The sequence below is a fragment of the Rhamphochromis longiceps genome, linkage group LG18, assembly GCF_057381845.1.
Source record: "Rhamphochromis longiceps isolate RC_006_pf linkage group LG18, R_longiceps_female_GT1.1, whole genome shotgun sequence".
Lineage (NCBI taxonomy): Eukaryota > Metazoa > Chordata > Actinopteri > Cichliformes > Cichlidae > Rhamphochromis > Rhamphochromis longiceps.
In genome coordinates this window covers 26434279-26457199 of record NC_140574.1, presented here as the reverse complement: position 1 = coordinate 26457199, position 22921 = coordinate 26434279, and the positions used below count along the sequence as shown (strand labels likewise).

The 22921-nt window shown below is 42.2% G+C and overlaps 3 protein-coding genes across 8 annotated transcripts; 1 reads left to right on the top strand and 2 right to left on the bottom strand.

The window, feature by feature from the left end:
• Positions 1–171: 171 nt before the first annotated feature.
• On the bottom strand, positions 172–11893 carry gpbp1l1 (GC-rich promoter binding protein 1-like 1). 4 transcript variants are annotated; one of them, XM_085388521.1, is made up of 12 exons: positions 11741–11893; positions 8284–9595; positions 7799–7913; positions 5539–5668; positions 3049–3377; positions 2751–2826; positions 2447–2643; positions 2129–2272; positions 1753–1908; positions 1131–1255; positions 945–1047; positions 172–853 (listed from the first exon to the last, which is right to left on the bottom strand). In XM_085388521.1, exons 3-12 carry the CDS (start codon positions 7856–7858, stop codon positions 683–685), a joined length of 1491 nt encoding a protein of 496 aa, XP_085244647.1. In that variant the 5' UTR covers positions 7859–7913; positions 8284–9595; positions 11741–11893; the 3' UTR covers positions 172–682. The 4 variants fall into 4 exon arrangements, with proteins under 4 accessions (XP_085244647.1, XP_085244645.1, XP_085244648.1 ...); XM_085388519.1 differs by having other exon boundaries at positions 11647–11798; XM_085388522.1 differs by lacking the exon at positions 11741–11893 and adding an exon at positions 11577–11716.
• A 187-nt stretch (positions 11894–12080) lies between these two features.
• LOC146648484 (transmembrane protein 69-like) lies at positions 12081–14413 on the top strand. Of its 2 annotated transcripts, none has more exons than XM_085389804.1 (2): positions 12081–12379; positions 12563–14413. In XM_085389804.1, exons 1-2 carry the CDS (start codon positions 12371–12373, stop codon positions 13259–13261), a joined length of 708 nt encoding a protein of 235 aa, XP_085245930.1. In that variant the 5' UTR covers positions 12081–12370; the 3' UTR covers positions 13262–14413. The 2 variants fall into 2 exon arrangements, with proteins under 2 accessions (XP_085245930.1, XP_085245929.1); XM_085389803.1 differs by having other exon boundaries at positions 12082–12447.
• A 182-nt stretch (positions 14414–14595) lies between these two features.
• On the bottom strand, positions 14596–19794 carry ipp (intracisternal A particle-promoted polypeptide). 2 transcript variants are annotated; one of them, XM_085389801.1, is made up of 10 exons: positions 19712–19794; positions 18910–19323; positions 17976–18187; positions 17600–17819; positions 17317–17472; positions 17031–17198; positions 16793–16930; positions 16176–16298; positions 15757–15977; positions 14596–15675 (listed from the first exon to the last, which is right to left on the bottom strand). In XM_085389801.1, the coding sequence occupies exons 2-10, from the start codon at positions 19250–19252 to the stop codon at positions 15451–15453; spliced, it is 1806 nt and encodes a 601-aa protein (XP_085245927.1). In that variant the 5' UTR covers positions 19253–19323; positions 19712–19794; the 3' UTR covers positions 14596–15450. The 2 variants fall into 2 exon arrangements, with proteins under 2 accessions (XP_085245927.1, XP_085245928.1); XM_085389802.1 differs by lacking the exon at positions 19712–19794 and adding an exon at positions 19530–19630.
• Positions 19795–22921: the final 3127 nt, after the last annotated feature.

Genomic DNA, 22921 nt, shown 5'->3' with positions numbered 1-22921 from the left:
TTTTCTATAACAAAAATGTTTCAGTGTTGCATTTACTGATCTACAGCTGTTATTCTGCTACTCTGTCCTTCAAGAAACAACAATCGTCCTACAGGAAATACTGGCATCATTTGGACTCCATCTACAAATAGTCACATGATGTGTGGACTTAAAAACACCACAGTAGCCAGATTCATATTGAAACATATCAGCTTGTCAGGAACCAATTTTTATTAATATCATTAATAATGTGTCATCAGCATCATCAATGAAATGAGTTAGTCTGTTTAAAGCAGAATCAAGTGTGCATTCATTGCCCTTCTTTTCTTGATGAACACTTCAGTTCCACAAAGCGAGGAAGAAAAAGGAAGGGGAGGAGACGGAGGGTTTGTGGGTGTGTGTGTGTGTGTGTGTGGAAAATCGGTCAAAAGAGGGCAGGGACTGCAGTGAAGGAGGAAACGCAGGGAAAACGACGTCTGGCAGAGCAGGAATCTCCCCCTTCACTGGGATATGATTGGTTTTTCCCTTGTGCAAGAACAACAAAAACAAAAAAACAAAATCAAAAAAGAAAGATCTTCAGAATGGTGCTCTAAAAAACAAAGATGACAGAGGAAAAGGGGAATTGCTTGCTGGGATGTGGTGTTGGCTGTTGATGTGTTGTTGGTATTTTTTCTTCTTCTTCTTTTTGTTCCATAAAGCCACGTTAGGATTTGATGCAGTCGTCGTCATCAGAGGTCTGGCTGCTGCTACTGGTTTCGGACTCGGAGCCCTCCTCGACGTGTGCCTCCGCCACACTCCTCCAGGGGGTGAAGTGGAGGGTCACACCCCGTGTCCTCGGGAGAACCCCATTCCTTTGAATGCCGTTCCTCTTCAGCTGGTCAAAACACAATCACGTCGTTTAATGTGTGAGACAGACTGAGTTGAGCTAGACGTAAGCAGAGTCAGCGTTTCCTCTGAGAGCTCACCTGTTCAGTTTTAGTCTGGAACTCTCTCAGCTCGTCCTCTGTCAGAGGCAGGAAGTTGTCATCATTTTCTGGGTACTCCTGCCAGCCCATGGCCTTCAGCAACCTAGATAAGCATAGTAATTTTCTGCTTAGCTGTCTGTGTGTTTTGGCCTGTGTGTATATATAAGGCTGTTAGCAGTGTCCTACCTGTGCTCTGCCTCCAGGGAGCTGGACAGGTGTTCGGTGTCTGAGTCACTCAGAGAGTAAGACAGACCATTCTCATGACAGCCTTCCTCGCTGTAGGCTTTGGGCTCTGGGGTGCTGCTTTCACCCTGCAATAATTATTTTCAAGTTTAGCCCCAGCTGTCCTTTATGTGCTGACAAAAAGCTCTTATCCAGCACCATAACATTACATTTCACACATGACTTCTATGTGCAGAGAATGCAGAGGCCATGATCGTGTTCCACATTCAGCAGCACATTCTCTTAAAGTGTATCTATTATGCTAGTCTCTAGCTCTACATTTTGATTGAGGTTTTAAATGATCTACAGTTAGGACCTGTGCAGGTCCCCTTCCCTAATAATCCCTTCATGTGATTGGCTGCCCATTGCCTGGCTTCTATAAACAACCCACGAGCTGTGAGGCACACTTCCTCGTATAAGGAACCATGACCATATACGGAATTTCATGCAGCTTGACACAAGCACAGAAGAGACGTAAAAAGAAGAAGCAGTGTGATGAATTTTGCTCTGGCCCTGTGTTTAGCTTAATGGGTCCCTTTTAATACTTTGGGGGGGAAAAAAACTAAATATCCAAACTGCTGCCTACCTCTCCTGATGTTCCTGGGCTGCTGCTTGTTGTCAGCTCTCCAGTGCCTTCGTCCTTCAGAGCTCTCAGGAACTCGCTCTTACGGTCTGGACCGCGACGCATCAACTTCAGCCGTGACGGAGCAATATCTATGGGAGGAGTCGTGCTTGAAGGGTGCTGCAGGTGTGAGCCGCAAATAGTCATGAAGTGACAGAAAAGGAGAAATAAAAGTTACTATTATTCTTTTTGTTACCTGAGACATCAGTGCAAGAGATCTAAACTATCTGTTCAACTGATTTCAAAGCATGGCAACAATGACACATCTGTAGTAATGGCAAAGCAAGACCTTCACAAAACTGCTTGCTTTTTATTGGGGTTGCTTCATCCTTCTTCTCACCTCTTTTGTAGTATTGTGCTGTGGTGCACTGACTGGGGTGCTGGGTTTGGCTGCAGAGACGGGGCTGGTGAAGACTGAATCTCGGCCTGGCATGTGAAGACCAGACTTTGTGATCTCTCTACCACTGGATTTCCACTGGGTGCTCTGGAAAAGAGGACATGAGAGTGTTTAAAAACTCTTTTACTGCAGGCTACCATGCACGCTGGCCAGTGCACCGGTGTTATCTCTATTATGCACATTTGCTTGATAAGCAATTCTTCTCTCGGAAATTGAATCAAGCAAGCCGTTAATTAACTCAAAACATCTCGACAGTCATACTTTGGTAGGGGCCACAGCCGGCTTTGGGACCAGGTTCTTGTAGACGCTGGAGCCTGTGATGGGAGCTTTGCTGCCGTTGGTTGGCAGGGCAGCAGCAGTGGCAAACCCTGCAGAGAAGGCTGTGCTGGGATCCTCCTTGGAAATTTTTTTGATAACCAGCATTTTGGACACCATCTGTTTGCCACTCGGTGGATTTTCTGGAACATAATCAAGACAATCAAATTAAATCTTAGAGATGATGGTGCAAGGGAAAAAATCTTTTGTCTTTTTGAGCACAGAAATTGAGTCAGGGCGAAAAGCTTACCCCATACTCCAGCGTGGGGAGCGACTGCTCGTGTCTGAGCCCCAGGCTTTCCAGTTGTTTCAGGGTTGAGCGAAGGCTAAAAATAAAAATAAACAGGTGCCTACATTAAATATGTAATCTTTCAAATTTTGTAATTACAACTTATGTTTAAAGGCAATAATCTGAGTACAGACTATGAGGCATAACACTCATAAATCCTCTTCTGCTTCTATTACAAGGCAAATATTGAAAAGGAGAAAATGGTTCCAGTAGTTATCCCACTGTAATGTAACAGGAAAAACGGAGGTCAACTACTCACAAAGTCCTCCTCCACAAACTTCAGCTTGTCGTCCTTGCTGTCCTTGCGTTCCTCGTTGGGGAATTTGTCCGGGTACGAGGTGCCCTTGCGGGGATGGAAGTTACCATTGCGCTGCCGGTGCCCCCCCTGCCTGTCCCTGTCGCCTCCTCCCCGTTTGGGGTGGCGTCCCTGGTGGTGGTGGCTGTCCTGGGAACCCCGCGGAGCTCCATGCCAGCTGGGGGTTTCCTTCCAACATGAGGCCCCTGCCAGCCCACCGTGCCCTCCTTTAGCCACCCCCGAGTCCACTGAGTCATGTCTCAGAAGCAGAGAGGGCTGCTGCCATCCATCACCTCCAGAGAGAGACACATACAGTGGAAATAATGACTGTCTGACAAGCAATACCAATGAAATGTGACTTTGACAGCAAGGGTTTCCTCACAACCTTCACAAATAACATCTGAATGCCTTGAATCTTTAACACTATTTCTCTGTGACAGTAATAACCTCTGATGACTCACACTGTGTGCATGTATTTGGTATAAGCAGAGAATGGAGGGACGGCAAAGAAGAAACGCAGAAACTTTTTCCTGGGTGAAGAAATGATTCACCCAGGAAAACAACATCACAGAAAACTGAGATGAAACAGCTGAATAGGAATGTGAGACTCCACACCATCACTGAGATTCACAGAGAAGGTGAACCATCATTATAAAACTGGCATCACACCACATTTATTCTTAGTTCACACAAACGACTTGATGACAGCAGTAAGAGGGGACTGTACAAAAACAGATTTGCAGGGTGGAGGACACCAAATAACAGCCATATTCTACAGAGAAAGCAGAGAGGTGTGTGCGTGCGTGCGAAGGACGATACGGCACCAGCACCACCCATTTACAGCACTGTTATGACACCACTGCCTTCAACACTATAATCCAAGCACATCATATCATTATCCAAGATGGAGACCCAAACTGGATGCTCTTACATCAGAAGTTTATTTCCTGCTTAGATCTTCAGCTACACAAAATGCAAGACTCCAACTCTAGATCTTAAAAACTGGAACAAAAGAATCTAATTCATCTTTCTTTGAGTCTCCATAAAACCCTAACTGTCGATCACTGAGAACATAAAACAAGTAGTCAACGTCACTATCTTTATAATCGCACCTTAGCAGTTTTGAATACAACCCCCCCCCCAAAAAAAAAACAATGTAGGTGGCAGCTGACTTAAATCTAAGGATGATTTTAAAGCCTTGACAGACACCTCCACTCCTCCTACATGGGTGTGTCAGCTTAAGAAGTCTGATTAGACTTCTTCTGCAGGCTGTGCTGACAGGTACAAAGTGCACTTGACTGATATCTCCCCCATTTCCTTATTGGTTGTCTTATACTGTCCTACTCACTCTTCATTCACAGCTAGCCGATTTTTTTTTTCTTAAGGGAATGTCCAACATGGCTTCATTCAGCTTTCACCTGACTAGATGTCTAAATCAGAGGGATTCAACCAAGACCCAATTCACCTAAAACTGTCAGACAACAGAAGTCATTACTGCTCATTAGATCATTGTTTTCATTTAATGACTGACCAGTTAAAAAACCCCAATGATAAACAGCCTAGCCAAGTTTTCCACATTCATAGAATTCCTTCAGTCTACTATTGTTATGTTGTAAATTAATATTTACAGATCACAACAGAAAGGCACAAAACTTTCAAATCTAGAATATTTGTAACTAAAAATTAAATCATACATAATTGTCCAGATCTAAAAATAATTTAAATTTCCACCCATTTAAAAAAAAGAAGAAAAAAAAGAAGAAGAAAAAAAGCATTTTTTGTAGAATTTGAGTCATGGCTTTACTGCAAACACTTGGCCACTGGGCAAGACTATACCTTTTAATGAGCCAGTACTGGCCCCCAGGCTTCATGTTTGACACTCCTGAGATTAACATGTACTGTAACTTATTAACAAAAAACTACAACAGTAACACAGTGTGTAAAGACCCAGAGGTTGTGTTTTAGCTACAGCTACACAAGATTGTAAGTGAGCTGTTTATACAGTGTGGCAATGCATTTAATTGGAACAGTGTGATATCTGAAAAAGGTATGACTATGTCATGCATTTTTCTCTCTTCAAAGCCATTCCTGAAAGAAAATACATCATATCTGTACAGTACAATATCCTGTTGTTATACTGTTCATTTTTTAAGCGTTTGTATTGTATAACAAACTGCAGAGGACCAGATCAGCCTGGAATCTGATGTGTGCAGAAATGGGAGAAGCATACGTCCCAGTACATTTGCATAAAGTCAGAGGGAAAGCAGAGGAGGAACACAGCAGAGAGTACTCAGGTTAAAATGTGCTGCATGATATGAAAGGCTTTAAACCACCTCTCTGCAACCTTTTTATTCTTACTGAGAAGTTTAAATACAAAAATGAATAGTAGGCTCCATTCACACTTCCCCTCATGCAGTAAAGCCCCCAGATAATAACAACAGGTTGAACTGTTACCTGTCGGAGGACGCAGGGAGCCATTGTTGAAAAAACCATCAGAAGAGTTGTGGCGGCGGCGGCTCACGGCAGTTCTGGCATCTTTGTGGGGTGGGAGATCACCTTGTTTCTCAAGGTTGGCAGCAGGGGACTGGAGGAGGAGAGAAAGAGAACAGTGTTAATCAAAGCTAATACGTAACAATGCCCAGAGAAAGTGGACAATAACGTAACAGGCCACTGCATAACTGTAACTGAAATTAGAGAATTTTTCACTACATTTTCCTACTTTATTTTTGTCCTGGCGAAGAGACTTAGATTAGCTTAATTCCCATCTGTACTTTTTTTTTTCTCTCCTTCTCCCTCTAACTATGAGTCAATCTATTCTTGAGGAGCGAAAGTGGAGAAAAAAAAAAAAAGGAAGACAAAAATGAAACTACATAGAATCGTATAAAACTTTGTCATAAGAAATGTGCAAATGAGAAAACCTAAAAAAATCCAAGCAAACACTGCACACCCAGCTCTTGGTGGTAAATCCTGAAGGTTTAATAATACTGACTAAAAGCGCTCCTCTTGATATGAATCATATCCTAGTCATCGGCTGAGGTTCAAAGATCAAATCAGATTGTTTTCTTCAAGCTTCATGGAGGACTTCTCAACTCAGACACACACAAAAAGAAGCTAAGAAAATGTAGCTTCAGCCTGTCTGGCGTATGCTGGCTAATCCCTTGACATAAATGACACCGAGGCGAAGTTGTGTGCAAGGTGGATAATAACTGTCTAGTATCTCGATTTCACAGAGATCAATGAGCTTGGCAACTGATTACACTAAGCTCCAATAAACCGCTCAAACATGTAAACTACATGCTGAAGATGCTGCTTGGTTTTTAGACTTGGGAATTAACCAGCTTATAAATGTTATTCAGTCAGCATTGTTTTCTTGTTGGCCACCACCTACTGCCGAATGGATAACATCACTTGGTTCAACAGTCAGTATTCATATCTCAGACCACCTCTTTAATTCAATGGTTTTGCATGTCCATGACGCTGATACTGTTATCACCGTTACTGCCCTGATACAGGAAAATATTAATTGCGTAGAAGAGGCTCTTACTTGTGCTGTGAAGACACCGAGAGACCACATCACATATTACTTAATGTGAGATATGACACGGGCTACTTCTATTTACACATCTAACATAACTGTTAGACAGCTGACTAGGCATCAATGTTGACCCGAAAAGGGATTTAAAGTGGCCTTATATGCCAGTCAGCAAAATTCAGGGGTAAAAATTTAATCAGCCTACAAAAAAAAAATAAAAAAATGACAGGCTGAAGAATAGAGTGGTAACAAAACACATTTGGTCATCACAAATTTCACTCAAGCAGCATGTGTTGCTATTCTGAAGACCTAGAACCAGTCCCTCCAGGAATCTGACTCCTCACCAGGACATTAAACATCAAACATGGCAAAAGTTTAAAATAAAATGAGATCAGTGAATGTAGGAGCAACACCTGTGAATCAAGAACATAGGTTTCGGAGTTTTCTATTAACTCTTTACTGACTGACTCTGGATTGATGTCAATGACAGCAGTCACCCCTCGTGGTCATAATGGTTTTATCATTTCCACATCCACAGGTATGCAACAGTCCTACTGGCTTTGAGTGAACTTATTTTTATCATCAGACAGTGAGTGTGAGGCTCGGCACAGACATCCACTGCTACACTACGCTACAATGCACCAACTGCACGTGCACCTTTCGGGCAGACTTCGAGAGGACTTTGAATAAAACTGCCTGAATCTTCAACAGAGCAGAGTCCCCGTTTAATACAGTCATCTTAGGGCCACAGCTCTGGCTATGATCACTGAAGCCCCAAAAACCTATTGTTCTGAACTCAGGTGTGCAAGAGGCAGCCAATCAGGAAAAAAAAAAAAAAAGAGTTGGATTAAAGACAACATGCTGAAGAAAATTTCTATACATATATAGAGGGAAATGTTAGGATAATAGGTCCTCTTTAAAACCTAATGTGGTACCTTTAGTGGTTACTTGAAGTTGAAAAGGTTTTGATGACCCTCTACTGAACCATGTTCTGACTACACTTTCTGTCCCTAAGCACATTTCATTGCTGAGTGCACACACATGCACTCTCATACTCAGGTGCACAAACACTGTTAAAGGTGTTTGAGCATCAGTGAGAGATACACTTGGAATCTCCGTCTCTCTCTTTCTTTTCTGTTGTGAGCGCATAAAGTACAAACACACACCGATACGTACACCTACCTTGGCAGGCTGGGGTGTGGAGAAGTTAAGCCAGGCAGGGACAAAGTCATGCTGCGCCATTTAGGTCCAGTGTTTCCGGTCAGTGGATCGAGGCATCAAACCTCATGGCCAGGATCTACCAAAAGATTTTTTTTTAAATTCAGTGTGCAACTGAAAGCACAGAAACACGACTCTCTGATGTAGAATTAAATCCCATTTCTCTTTGATTGCATGTCATCCCTTTCATGTGTTTTGTCTAGCATCAGTTATCTAAAGTTAACTGCTTAAAGTTTTTCCACAAGAGAAGCCAAGGAGTCTTATTCTCAGCTGAAAACATGGATGTAAACATCTTGTGCAGAATAATATAGATATTATATTAAATATATACGTGCTTGGCATGTTTTAATTCAAATAAATAATTAATTCAAATAAAACAAACACACTACACTAGTTAACATCACGCTCATGCATGTTTGTCCTCATCGGCTGGGTGAAACTGACATTACCCCAGAGTCTGTGGCTCTGAAGTCCTCTGCCTCCTCTCTCGGTCCGGCTGGGCTCGGTTCCTCCTCAGGCCTGTTGGCACTGATCAGAGTGTGTGCACTGACAGATGGGAGGCAGCACACCAACAACCTCCTCTCCACCTCCGCCAGGACAGCGCAGCCCCTTTCCCCAGAGGCAGATCCCTTCGTCCAGGTTGAAGCACTTGGAGATATGTCAAAAAACTGCAGGAACGATCTGGAATGGCAATCCAGAGAACTGGCCAAACAGCAGTTTTTGAAGTCCAAAGATAGGAGTCTATGCAGAACAGATTTTCTGTCTTGAACCAGAATCCAGTCAGTTCTAATGCCGGTCTTGTGCAATGAATTCAACTGATTCAAGTCCAGGCAACTTTTTTTCTTCTTTTTTCTCCAGATAGATTGAATTCCTCAATTTATTTGAACCATTTGCTCATAATCTCATGGTAAGACTTGAAACCTGATTAGACTTGATGCTGATTGGCAAAACAAATTGATTGACTAGTGATTTGTCCCAAATGGGAGGAAGAGCCAGGTTATTATTAATATAAAGAAACAGTCTGTGAAAGTCGTCTGCACTGAAGCATGGACAACGGTTTTTGAAGCAGTTCCACTTTGACACCAGGTGCGTGGAGAGAGACAGGTGTTGTCCTGCCACACTGTGTGCCAGTATGTTTTTTGTGTTGACTCACCTTTTACCGAATCATTTTAAGACCTACTCAAACACATTCAGAAAAGAAAAATTAATTGAGAGACAGTCTTTTATTGGCAATGGAGGTCACTGCAAACCACTGCTCACCTCATTAAAATGGTGAAAAGACTGTCTTTGTTTGGAGAAAATAACTCAAAGGTTCAAAGTCACATGACAATGAAGCCAGTGAAGCCCTACGTTACATTGCCGACATAATAAGTTCTCGTTAGTGAAACGGTGAAGATGTTGAATGGTACATCATAATGCTGTTTCTAGCATTATATATTTTACTCCCATCAAATTATTTCAGGTTTTGACTGTAGCAGGAACAGTGTGGACCTCTAGTTTCATAGATATGCAAAATCAAAATTCAAAAGTTGAGATGGCTTTAGCAACAGCCAAACATGTCCAAAAAGAAATCCTCAAGTGATCAACTACTCTTTTTCCTCAGGAGAAAAAAGTGAAAGTTGAAAAGCCGCAACATCCAAAAAAATTGTCAAGTAGGTCTTTCCTTTCCTTTTTGAAAGTGCTTTTCCCCCCTCACACAGGAAGTTTCAGTGCAGATTTCAGATTTTCTTGCTTTATGGTTCACGGGTATTTGCACAGGACCTGCAATAAATTTTAAAAGAAAGAAAAAAAGAGGTTTGCCTTAAAGCTCTGGGGGTCAAAAACACACAAAATACTTAAGAGTTACTTGCCAAATTAACTACACCTTTCACAAAGTGGACCTAGCATGCTTTTCATTGCTACAATAACAGATGTTCATATTAAACTTGGCAAACATTTCAAATAACGAGATCAGGCTGATCTTGCTTTCATAGACGGGTTTTAAACCCATAACAAGGCCATCTCAGGCACACAGCCACACAGTTCTTCTGGCTGTCAGGACAAAAGCCTCATCCATCTGCTGTTCAAACCCTTTGTTTGCAAGGTGAAGAAAATCAGAGATACGCCGGTTTAAAGGAAGGTGATATTAAAAGGGAGAGCAGTTTCACACAAAGGATGACCCGAGGGTTTCACCGAGGCTCAGTGTAAGTCATACAAGTTTTATTTTGATTGTGAATCATGCAAAGCATCTTTGGAAGAGTCCAGGAATAAAAAGTATGGATGTGGAAACAAACATAATAGGTCCAAATTACCTAACAATACAGATTGATATAAGAACCCAGCAGTACATATAACTTTATGAACTTTTGTTCAGCTTGTGTTCAAACTGTTTTTTTTAAACGGTGCACTGTAGAAGTTAATTATTTCAGATGCTAAAATTTTAACTGTAAAACTGGGGTGATCAAATCATTAGAAAACACAGAGCAATAGGTCAATAATGCTGCAAAGTACTACGCCCAAAATAACTATAAGATTATTAATTCAGGAGCCTTAGAAGAAAAACAAACTTCCCAGACAGAGTAGCTAAACGTAAACGATATTGTATGTCTAGAGCTGCATTACTGCAAACAGCTTCAGTTTGTGTCAGCCATTATCACACTATGAAAAACATTCCGCCCTCACTGATAAACTCCCAAATAACTTCCAATTCAAGAGAAATCAGCTCCAGAAAAAAGGACGCTTCTGACACTCAAAGACGTCTTGAGAGATGCAAGAGAGGAGAAAAAAAAAAAAATCAATCAGGACTCTGTGATCTCAGATCCCTTTCAGGCTGAAAGCTGGCTCTTTTAAAAACAGTGTCGGCTTTTTTTAAGTGAAATATTTATACCAGTATAAAAATAACATGCACGCTATCTTCCTGTGCGCAGACTGCTGCGAATATTAATGGGCCCAATAGTGTCTGTAAATACGGCACGAAACTGAGGTGACAATCCCAAACACCATGTTCGTACATGCACGAAGGCATGGCTCAAAACCCAAACAACAAAAACCCCACAATATATATGCACCCTTGTTTCACTGATTCGGGCTTGATAGCGTGCACCCACTGAACTATTACGTAACAGTTCAACATCAATGAATTTACCACAGGCACGAGGTACAATGTGCAGCGCACACACTTCCTTCACTCTGAAACAACACTCCAATGAATGGCGGCGGCAAAAACACTTCTACCTTTGGAAAACACCCTGCATAACGCCTAAATGCGCTCAACTCACATGTACACAAACAGCAGACCCACCTTAACACAGCATACACACACTTCAACTAAATGACTAGCTGAATGTTATGAAGTTAAAAGTTCATCGAAATAATTAAAGACGCTAAGCGGCCAACAAGTACCACACACAACAGCGCTGTCAGATCTGTCCTAACTCCACTGCTAGCTGACTCTGCCGAGATAACTCAGGTTAACGTTAGCATAGGAATTGTTAGCTAATAGCTAGCGCTATCTAGCCTGTTGGGAAGCCCGAGAAAATTGGTTGGTATTTGAAAGGAATTAGCAAGGCTAGAGGGCTTAGTCCAGTAAACACGGATTTAATACGCCTGCGGTAACTAGAACTGACTATTTAAGCAGTTGTCACGGACATACAATAGAGGTAAACAGACCTTGCTTCGTTGGAACAACACAGTTTCAAAATGGCTACCTTAGCAGCGGCAGCACACATTCATTAGCTTGCTAAGTGCTAGCGAGCTAACTTACAGTCTTTCCTACGATACCTTCCAATAAACAGGATAGTCGTAGATATATGTTGATTCAAATATACACTCACTCTGCAGAGACCAGTGACACTGCACTTTTTTGCAAATATAAACTGCTTTAATCGCAGGACTATCGATGTTTGTTTGGGTTTTCGGTGATCTTACCACTGGCGCTGGCACAGGGGGATTCGAACAGCCTCAACTGTGCTCCATTCATGATCTGTCGTGATTATGCAACTCACTGGGAGTCTAACGAGTTTTTCATCTCAGCAGGCTAAACAGTGCGGCTTCGATGTAATTGTTATAAACTCCGATAAATAAAATATACAAATGTCTAAAGATGCAACATTATGTTTCTTTGTTATTTTTCTAAATATTCAAAGAAAACGGCGATAATAGTAAACAATGTGGGATTTTGCAACCTTGAACGCAACATAATACCTCCCCGCCAAGGACAGCCAATCCAGTCGATATCAGAGTCAGTCTGGTTCCGCTAAAAATATTAAGAGACAGACATTTAATCGAGCGCCGATATCCTGACGGCAAGCAAACGACCTCTACTTTAGCATATGAAATATGAACTTTCTCACAATTTGTTATATGTTTTTGTGTTTTCGGTGGCCACTGAAAACCGTTCTCTGACTAACATTTATATGATAACGTTTAGGTAACTATAAATCCTGTGGTTTATAGGTTGTTACATTAGCACAGCCTTGTATTACATCAGGTTGAGGTTAATGCTAGCTGCACCAACGTTAGCTCAGGGTGTATCTCGTCACTGAAACTTCAGATTGCATGTGCTGTGTAAGTGTGATTCTTTTTCCACGCCGAATATGATTAGCTTCGTCTCTGGAAGACGTATTTTGTCTGGGGTAAGAATAGTAAAAGTTTTCATTTGATAAATATATCATGCCTACTAACGAATGCAATAATTCTCTAGGTGCCAACAGAATATTCATGATGTTCTGTGATTGTGCATGGTTTCAGGTTCCAGTATGGAGATGTCTTCAGCAAATAAACAGATTACCAAACTACAGCACAAAAACTGTGCTGCTTCACACTCGAGCCTCCTCTGTCTTTATGTCATTCAGACCATCTACCACCAGCAGACTGTTGAACATCAAACCTGTGAGCTGGCACACATCACATCTCTGCCACGAGGATTCCAGAGGCAAATCAGAGAGAAGTGACAGCAAAGAGGGTTTCAGTTTAAGAGCCCTCGCCAAGGCTCCCAAACCAGCTCTGTACCTGGGATTTTCTGGTCTCATCCCCTTTATTTCTGCCCCTTTTCTCATGGCTGCCACACAATCTTTCCACCCTGAAGTGGCATATGCTCAAGTGGTGTACGGAGCTTCTATAGTGTCGTTCCTGGGAGGTGCCCGTTGGGGGTTTGCCATCCCAGCTGGTAGTCCCGCACAGCCAGACTGGATGAATTTGGGTAACAGTGTGGTGCCGTCGCTTCTGGCCTGGCTGGCGTTGCTCTGCAGGGACAACATAGCCGAAGGAGCTCTAGTTGTTGTAATGGGACTGGGCCTGTCACTGCATTACGACCTGACTCTTCTGCCTGGCTACCCTGCCTGGTTCAAAGCCATGCGAACTGTTCTCACTCTGGTTGCCACCTTTTCTCTGGTGGCCACGTTGGTGCTTAAAAAGCTCTGTCCAGAGAAGAAGTTCATAGAGACTTAGAAGTGATTTTAAGAGGATAGTTTGTCTCTTTAACTGCATGAACATAAGAATGGAAAACATCAGGTGAACATCTGCAGACAGTCGTTGTGGTGCTACAGTTGAATGAGCCAATTTTGCTCTTATGTAAATAATATATAATAATTTGAAAATAAATAGCAGTTGTTTCCTGGGTTGCAAAATATCTGGTGAAATTCCCATCTCATGAGGAGTGAGTTAAATACCTAAATATAGCAAAGAACAAACAATGGGCTTAAGAATTCCTTTAACACATGCAGAATCATGCTCTTTGCTGCGCTAAACACAGGGGAAAAATACTCTTCTGGAACATGTGTTTAAACAGATTATTTAAACATCTCTTTTTTTATGGGAAAAGTTGAAATAATAAAAATCGAGCTTCAGGCAGCTTTTAGTCAAAACAGCTGTAGAAATTCATGTGCTTTTGTTTATAGGAGTTCTAACCTGCTGCCTCGGCTGTGTTAAACATTAATTATTTATCGGATTGTTGTTAATTTTAGCTGCTTCTCACCGGTCAGTCACATAAAGGTGTTCATTCTTCTTGCATTTAAAAACTTTAAGGTCACCAGCTACTTTATTAGGTACACCTGTTCTTTAATGTAGATATATACCGGTAATTAGCCAATCACATGGCAGGAATTAATTTAGGCCCGTGAAGTTCAAACTGAGAATCAGAATGGGGAAGAAAGGTGAACGTAGCATGGTTGTTAGTGCCAGACGGACTGATATGAGTAACCGCCAAGGTATCGAGATTTGTGTCTCTAAACGCACAGCATGTCAAACATTGAAGCAGATGCGTTACAAGAGAAGAAGACCACACCGAGTGGCACTCCTGTCAGCTGAAAACAGGAAACTGAAGTTCACATTTAGGTAGAAATGGCTGTCCATTAAACAGACACACTGGAGTTTTTATAGCAGAGTTGGAAGTAAGTGATCCCACATTTACAGTCTCAGTGTTTTGTAAACATCGGCTCCAAATAGATGAGCCACAATCCCAGTGAGACGTCCAGTGTAATTACAGCAAGTGTGACTGCTGTAGTTCGCTTGTTTGCACAATACAGAAGAAAACTTTCCTGCTTCAAACAGCTTTACATCCGTGCAACGAATCTAATAATACTAACATGGTCGTTCACAAATGAACCCAACACACCTACGTACCATCACCTAGGATATCGGGGAGTAATGTCCTCCTGCATGCTGGTGTTTGCACAGAACTATCAGAGGGGATTATTACATTTTAACTACACTGAAAAAGAAGGGAATAAGGTTAAAATGAAATAAAGCATACACATAACTGTTTTGCGATGTTTATTAAGTCTGAAAAGCAGCATTATCAGTGTGGTGTAGTATTGTGTTTTTGCAAAGGTTTAACTGCATGATAGAAAGAAGCTGTGCTGTGGCACCACTTCGGTCAGCTTGAAAACAAGAGGAAATGTGATGCTGTACCATAAAGATGCTGAACATATTTCTAAGCGATAGGCTGCACACCTCAACATCAGATAGTACAAATCTGAAATGATAAAGCAGTCTTTACTTGCTCGGAATGAAGTGTAAACAGCGATGGAGAGGCACTAGTAGAAACATATGTACATAAATAATCCAGTGGAATGAAAAGGAGCGCTCTGGCATGCTGTTCGAGTCCACAGAAATTTTTAAACTTAATGCAGCCATAGGTTTTATGTGGTTCTAATGTCAACTAGGCTCAAGGGCTCAGAGTGGTAATGCACCGCCCTCCAAAAATTCTTTAAAAGAAACTAAACAGTGCTTCATCACCCGCCAGCAGTTTTCTTAGTGCCCCACGGGACTTTCAAAAAACCCTCTGTGGTTCATCAAAAATAGAACTTCTATAAAAAATAATTGTCATCACCAAGATAGCTGTGCCTTCAAATATATTGTTCTAACGTTGTGACTGAATTGAAAATAAGGACACAGGAGAGTCATGTAACAGTAAAAAGAACATTTTGGCAGATTTCAGTACTAAATGTGCTTTCATGTTCATATTCATTGATTAATTTAAAAAAACAAAAAGGAGACATCCATGTATAAATACTATGACAACATATGAAAGGCTGTTTAAACCAAAACACACTTTTCTGTATGTCTCTTAAGGTGCAGCTTTTCTCCAGTTTATGCTGTGTTTGGTGAATGATTCAGGTGCAGGACATTCCCGTCTGTCAGAGCACAGCCAGCCCGCCGTCGCAGCGGCTGGTGATCATGTTGCCGACCTCGGTCCAGGTGTCCAGGTGAGGGTCGTAGATCTCCACGGAATCTACCGTTACGGGTGCGGAGAAGTCTCTGGTGGTTGCTCTTCCTCCAACCGCATACAGCAGCCCGTTTACTGCCGACACCGATACACCGGCGCGTGCCGTAGACATCGCAGCGACCTCCACCCATTTCTCCTGCGGACAGACGTTTGCAGACGTGAGGAGAACGTTGGAGCATCTGTTAAAATTTGTAAACAGATTATTTTGGCTCTTTACCTCCTCTGGGCAGTACTTCTCTACTGTCTCCAAAGCACCAAGAGCCTCGTTCCAGCCGCCCACAGCATATATGCAGTTATTGAGACATGCGACGCCCACGTAGGCCCGTCGAGTGGCCATGACGGGCAGGGCGCTCCATCGACGCGAGATGGGATCATACACCTCTGCTGAGCGCAGCTCCATCCCTTCGTCGCTGATCCCTCCGATCACGTAAATGAAGCCTGGGTAAAAACCATTGCGTTTAGAGCTGACCTCCAGAACTGAGGGTTCAGGTGGTGACGTGCAAAGAGAAATGTGAAAACAGTGCAAGTACTTCTCGTTATATTCTTTCTTCTGCATAACAAATCTGATTAAAGCTTTTACGCCTGATTATACAGATGCATTTATTTTGTTTAAATGTATTAAAGGGACGGACACACCTTGGAACTCACAACAGCCAAAGTAATAGCGGGGAACAGCCATGCTGCCAATGACCTCCCACTTGTTCTCCTCCGGGTCATATCGCTCCATGGTTTTTCCGATTTCAGAGCCAATCCAACCACCTGCAGAAGAACAGGAAAAACACGACTTAAAGTTTGTGCAGAAGAAAGTGTCACCACTTGTCGGTCATCTCACCACTTATTTGGGCAAATATTTTTGAAGCATTCTTTAAATACAATACATTTTTTGCATTCTACTGAGATTTACAAATCACTGCATGTTGTTTATGTTTATATTTTACGCAGCATCCCGGATTGTAAGAAAGCCCTTTCTCACTCTGCATTTGCAGACTGCCACATCTCTCTATTATGTTTGTGAGTGAAATTAAATCAGGCACATTTTCTCCTAAATACTCCCATGATGCCCGTTATGATTTAATTACACTTACTAAGCTATTTTATTGTCCTTTCACAATGTGGTATTGCACAACCTCAACTTCTGCAGCAAGAACTGGTGCATTTAAATTTTCACTTTCAGTGTTTTCTATTGTCTTCTAAGTTCTTAGAATTTCTTTAAACCACTAGGTGGTGTGTTCCAGTTCTAGTGTGACCCTTACCGAGTGCATACAGAGCTCCGTGGCAGGGGCAGACACCGACTCCGCATCGAGGGAAAGTCAGAGACGCCACGGCGGCCCACTGTTTCGTAACTGGGTCGTATCTCTCTGTGCAGTCAAAAATCATCGAGTCTTTTTCCCCTAGTAAGGAAAAGAAAAGACCATTTGTTGTCAGATTTCTACTCATTAAAGTTAATTCTCTATTTAAAGCAGAGCAAACTCCCAGCTCTCTCTCCCTCACCTCCCACCACATAGATCATGCCTTCCAGGACTGCGACTCCTAGCCCGCTGCGGGCCTGATGCAGTGACGACACGGTGGTCCAGTACTGGTTGAAGGTGTCAAAGCGTTCCACGCAGCTTAGCGCCCGGCTGTCACTCCAACGGCCGCCCTGCAGCCGAGTGTAGCCTCCTGACATGAGACAAGAAGAAAAGCTCCACCATCAGATCTGCTGCATTGCAAGACTAATTTAAATCTTGGGACCCTTTACTCCACCCCACTTAGACGTAACACAGCAAAGATACTAAACCTATGGCATAGAGGTATTTCCTGGCTTTTCTTCTGGGTCTCATCTTGGCTGGCTGTAGTTGACTGTACATCTTATTTTCTTTGGGGGACTTTGTGACTTCAGTGTATTCTCTCAGCAGAGTCTGCAGTGCCACCCGCAGGCTGAAGTCGGTAATACCTAAAAATGTAAGAAAAAATGAGGCTTTGAATCTCAGGAGTTACTTCAAATTTTCAAACAATGTATTAAACACACGACATTGAAAGTATTAAATGCAACAGGAGGAAGAATGTCACAAGTTTCCTACCTTCTATGTACTTGAACAGCCTCTGTGGGGAAAGCAGAGGGAAGCGGACTGGTTCCAACACCTCTACCACATGTTTTTTCCTCTTTGCCACGTCTTGGAGAACCCACTCCATGGCTGCCGTAAAAACCTGGTACTCATCCTCGATCCTCAGCTCCTCACTTTTTAAAAGTCTCACCAGCTGCTCTTTTGACAGGCCCCTGAACTCATCAGTGACACACACCTAGAGGGGAAGTGGTCGAGAGGGTCGATTTGTGAACGTTCGATGTGGAAACTACAGAAAGAGTTTAAGCAACATAAATGTTGTTGCTGATGGAAATTGATGATACTGTTTCATTTGAACAGAAAATAAAACACAGACTTGGTCTTTTGTGTGTACCTCTAGGAAGTGAACATGGATGTAGTTCTCAGTAAACTCCAGCATGTCCATGCAGGCGATCTGCTCCAGGAACTGAAAGATGCCCACACAGTTGGATGGGTCCATGTGACCCTTAAGAAACTCCCCACAGATGGACACCACCTCATTCAGCTGCAGCATGTCGGCTGCCACCATCAGTTCCTGAACATTCTCCACAGTGACGCTGATCACTCCTAAACAGAAAGAGAGCACATTTCCAACTAGGAAAAAAGAGACTGAGCAAATAAGTGCCTACATTTACATATCACTGTAAAAAATTAGTTATTAAAGAGCCCTGACAGATGGGTAAAAGCAGAAGGAAGGTAAAAAAAAGACATAGAAAACCAAACTGGAAGCCAAATTTAAATGAAATTTAAAATGTAATATAATAAAAGAGCAAAAACTGACATTAAAAAGATAAAAACCCCAAAAGGACCTGTTAGCAGAAATACAATCACCTTTACATTTAAGCCATGACTTTGTACAGCTATCTGTAGATCTAACGTTGCAAACTTTCTTGCGAAGGATCAACATTTCTGCTTTGTAACTCAGGGTCATACCCATATGTGTGCTTTACATGTGATCGGTAAAGTCTGTCAATGGACAGAAATCAGGATTGTTATGATGCAGTGTGAAGCCTAGCTGCTGGATTATGAATCAGCTGCTGAAGAGAGATTGATGTTGGAAAGGAGGCAGGTGTGTTAGTCAGGACCAGAGAGAAGATACACACGAATGAGATTTTCCTAGTCTCCAAACACACTCCCAAATATCTGCTAACAGCCTTAATTAGTTAATTTGCATTTAACAGGTAACACTGCTGTCTTGAAGGGAAAGTATATCTGAGAGATTGGGAATGCTACAAAACAACACAAATATTCAAGAAGTTCAAGACGGGGATATCAGGGCTGATGCAAACCTGTGTATATGAACTCCAGCAAGATTTCAAAGACATCAGTGTCCACTCCAAGGATCTGCACTTCCTCTTTGTCTGCCTCCCTCATCCCACCAGCGAACAAGGCAGAGAAGTAGGGGCTGCTGGCAGCAAGCACTAGCCGGTGCACCTTGAAGACACGGCCGCCGACTTTAAGCCCCACGTCACAGAAGTCGGAGCGGAGGCGCATCTTGTTCATCTGGGCCAGGATGAGTCTGGCGTAGCGATCTGAAGCCAGCACAGCTTGCTCTAAACCCTGGGTTGCCATGGCAGCTGCACCAGGATTACGGCAGCATCCACTGGACGTCGACACAGAGATGGAGGACATGGCAGCGAAGGTACCTCTGCTTTACCATGGAGGCCAGTATCCTCAATCCTCCTCTCCTGTGAGGCTCGGGCCTGAAAAGCACAGCACACAAAACCAAAACACAGAGGCTCAGTGCATTGTTGTGTAACCAGCAACTTCTGATTTATCGGCTACCGGTGAAAGACAAATAAGAGTAAACCTCCCCTTCTTTGTGGTTCCACAGGAAAACATAACGAAGCATTAAAAAAAATAGTCGCCACTCATCCCACTGCTGTTATATGATCTGTAACACACACACCTGCCGGGCATGTTAGCCGTCTGGCAGCTCGCTAGGGTGCTTGTCAGTGATCATAGTCTGCACGACAGTACCAATACTCGACCAGTCCCTTTCCAGACGGAGAATTACTGACGGAAGTACAAAAAAAAAAAAAAAAAAAAAAAAAAAATGCAGCGTTTATTTTGCATTTACTGGCAACTCACCCTTAAGTTTGCTGATGAGGATGCAGGCAACTTCCGTCAGCCTGCAGGCTGTCAATACGTTTTTCCTGGACCGACTGCATTGGTCTGAATCTCCAGACATAACTAATTGATCCACGAGAGGGGAAAAAATTAATTTCTTTTAATTTGCACCACTGATACCGACAAGTTTTTATCTTTGAGTCAATTTAAATTACACAAATATTTTTCTCTGTTATTTTAGTCTAATTATAATAATTAATTTAAACGTTATTACCAGTTTGCCCCAAATTCAGGTCAGGTTTGTATTAGCACTCACCGCCAGGTGGCAGTGTTGGCTTTGAAGGAGCGGCATGTCCTTGACAATAGGCCATAGCAACCTAACGTAAATTATCACAATATTCCTACATATTTGTCCCCCGGTACAGTGTTATTTTTTTAGGCTTTAAGCTCTTTCGGTTGAGCCCACTGTCAGACTCACTGGGCTGCCCAGTTTACTTTATCTTGGGATCAGATTAGTTTAAGTATTATGTTGGAAAACTGTTAGTACATACACTCTGGGACTCTGGGCCCTTTAACCGTGTCTGCTGAAAAAAAGTGCATCTGAACTACAGTTAAAAAAGCGAAAAAAAAAACGGTAACGATCACTGGGCTTACACACCTGAAATACAAGTCTCCTAACACCCATCACTCAACTAGTATTTCCAGCTCTTTCAACACCCTGTGATGCACAAGAGAGTATGTCGTGGCTGCAGCCAATTAAAAAGTCTAAAGTGCCAGCCTAGCCAGCTTTTGAGATCCACCCTCGGCTTGCTGGAACTCCCTCCCGTTGCCCTGCGCTGTTAAATTTCCAGTAGGTCAGGGTTCCCTATAGGGCCTCCACAGTAACCATTACCTTAGCTCAACAACTAGCTTATTAGACACAACTTAAACTGGCTCTGAGTAAACCAATAAGACAAAGCTAAAACCTGAAACTGAAGAAGCTTAGAAAACAAACAGCTCCATGTAACTTTAATTCTCTCCTTGAGTCTCTTTATCGTGCTATGACCTGTGAGGGATTTGTATATCCTAACTTAAAGTGGCTCTTTAAAAGTTTAAAAGTTCTCTGGTGTTGAAATACTGAATTGTCATTAAAGGTCATTTTCCTTGCCCGATTATTATTATTGTTATTTTTCTTTTACTGTGTAACATATTTATCCCAGTCAAATACTAATCATATAGTGTTCCATTTATCAGATAGGGCTCTTTGTCATCCTTCAGTGAGCTCTTTCTCCCTCTGTCACTTTCCACTTGGTGTGTTAGTCACATTATTTCATTTTTAGCAGTCGTGAGGTGATCTGTGCTACTTTGCAATTCAAGAGCCTCATTAGCGTTTCATTGACGTGTGACAGCAGCCTCCAACACAGATGGTACATGTTACATACATGCTCCCTGCACACTCAACATGCCCATCAGACATTCATAGAAAATCCAGGCTGAAGTTTAGACTCTTATATAAAATAATAATCATGAAAATGAATTGTGTGTGTGTGCGTGTGTGTGTGACAGAGGTGTATTTGTCGCATGAAAGTGTGCCTTTTGTTCTCCATCCTGCTGCCTGGGGAGGTGTCTCTTGTAAAACAGGTTTTAAGGTTTAAGGTGAGGTACTAAAATGAACTTGAATATGATGACATACTTCCTCTGGTTGAAAACTCTTACAGTGTGTGAAAATGCTCTTCTTTTTAAGTCCCTCTTTTTTCCCCCTCCAGAGTTTTTTGCTTGTCATCATTGTTTTCTCTGGTCATCCTGTCTCTCCACTGCGGTGACTGTACCAAGAATTTCCCCATGTCGTGGGAGACAAAGTAAATAGTGCGAAGGTCATCCTATGGAAAGTGCTCACCATAATTGCCATTCCACTTTAAGTGCAGTGTGTCTGACTTTTTTCCCCCCATCAGGGGCTCTATCCTTTTTTTTTCTTTTACCAAGAAAGAAAAACATTATGAAATGAAACTGACAGATTAAAGCTGCATATAGGAGTAAAGGGCTTCAGATTAAAAGCTTACCCGATAACACAAAACAAGGGATTTCCCTATGATGATGGGAGAATCTGTGTGATATTCTTCTAACTTGTAGCAGATACTTAATAGTGAACTTTCCTTCTTGCTGCAGTCTTTGTGTGTAACTCCTTCGTTCCTTTACCACCACCATCATCATCATCATCAGCCTTATGTTTTCAGACCAAGCAGTGTCTGTCAGTCTTGTGCCACTTTAGTTTTCTGGCCACGTGCCTTGCTGCTGCTTCTTGTTTTCTTCTTTTTTAATCTATTTGAGAGCTGAAGTACCACAATGAGATTGTCCAGCTTTAGAAACGATGGGATGCTTCATTTAATAGGTGATTCCCCCACCCCCACCTTCCCTTAAGAAATAGCACAACATAATATTGCATGAAGTAGGAGGAAGGAAAATCACCCCAACTGTCGCTGAGGGCGTCCTGCTCTACCTGTTTTAAAACTGGAGGGATCGCCCATCCCTGGTCTAAGGCGGTATCTGAAAATCTGATTTGGCTGTGGTTCTGGATCTTGATGGTTTGTCAACAAACAGCATTGTGTCTGATTGTGTCTCATCCCTGTGTCTGAGCTGGATCAGTGTCCGCTCCTGTTTCAGTGCGATCCGAGTCTCTTTGTTCAAATCAAAGCTACCAGAGGTCACTCAGTTATAGCAAAATATATGCCAATAATAACTCGTTATTTTAGATCAACTTGTATCCAGGACTAATGCTATTTCCAACTGAGCACATCCAATCATTAAAGTTTGATTTCAGTTTCTAAAAGTCAACTTCAAATACAGGTTAACTTATACAATAACTGCATCTTTTTCCAAACTGATTAGGTTAGTGTGATTTTTGTTTACATTTTGCTTGAGGACACATACCAGTAGCCCACAGCAAGAAATCTCGACCGTTCTGGGTCACTGGGAGAACATATGGCTTAACAATCTAATCCAGAAATTACTGACCTTAATATTGTGATGAATATGTACAGCACCAAGTATAGCATTGCATACATTTGGATTTGTAACAATATGGGGCGTTTTTCTCCTTAGACGGACCGAGTCACTGGAGGAAAAAGTACTGAAAGAGGGGGAAAACAAAAAAAGGGACAAACTCACAACATCATTTTCACTCAGAAACTTTGATGTGCATCATTGACCATAATTCGCCCAGGCTCAAACAATTTTCTTTTCCATGACTTCAAC

Coding starts and splice junctions, on each gene's coding strand:
- LOC146648484 (XM_085389803.1), top strand. CDS start 12,409: ATGATTAGCTTCGTCTCTGGAAGACGTATTTTGTCTGGG. Junction 12,448..12,562: donor GAAGACGTATTTTGTCTGGG/GTAAGAATAGTA, acceptor GCATGGTTTCAG/GTTCCAGTATGGAGATGTCT.
- ipp (XM_085389801.1), bottom strand. CDS start 19,252: ATGTCCTCCATCTCTGTGTCGACGTCCAGTGGATGCTGCCGTAATCCT. Junction 17,820..17,975: donor TCCATGTTCACTTCCTAGAG/GTACACACAAAA, acceptor CTTCCCCTCTAG/GTGTGTGTCACTGATGAGTT. Junction 15,978..16,175: donor TGGCTGTTGTGAGTTCCAAG/GTGTGTCCGTCC, acceptor GTTTTTACCCAG/GCTTCATTTACGTGATCGGA.
- gpbp1l1 (XM_085388521.1), bottom strand. CDS start 7,858: ATGGCGCAGCATGACTTTGTCCCTGCCTGGCTTAACTTCTCCACACCC. Junction 2,273..2,446: donor CGGCTGTGGCCCCTACCAAA/GTATGACTGTCG, acceptor CCTCTTTTCCAG/AGCACCCAGTGGAAATCCAG. Junction 1,909..2,128: donor AGCACAATACTACAAAAGAG/GTGAGAAGAAGG, acceptor TCACACCTGCAG/CACCCTTCAAGCACGACTCC.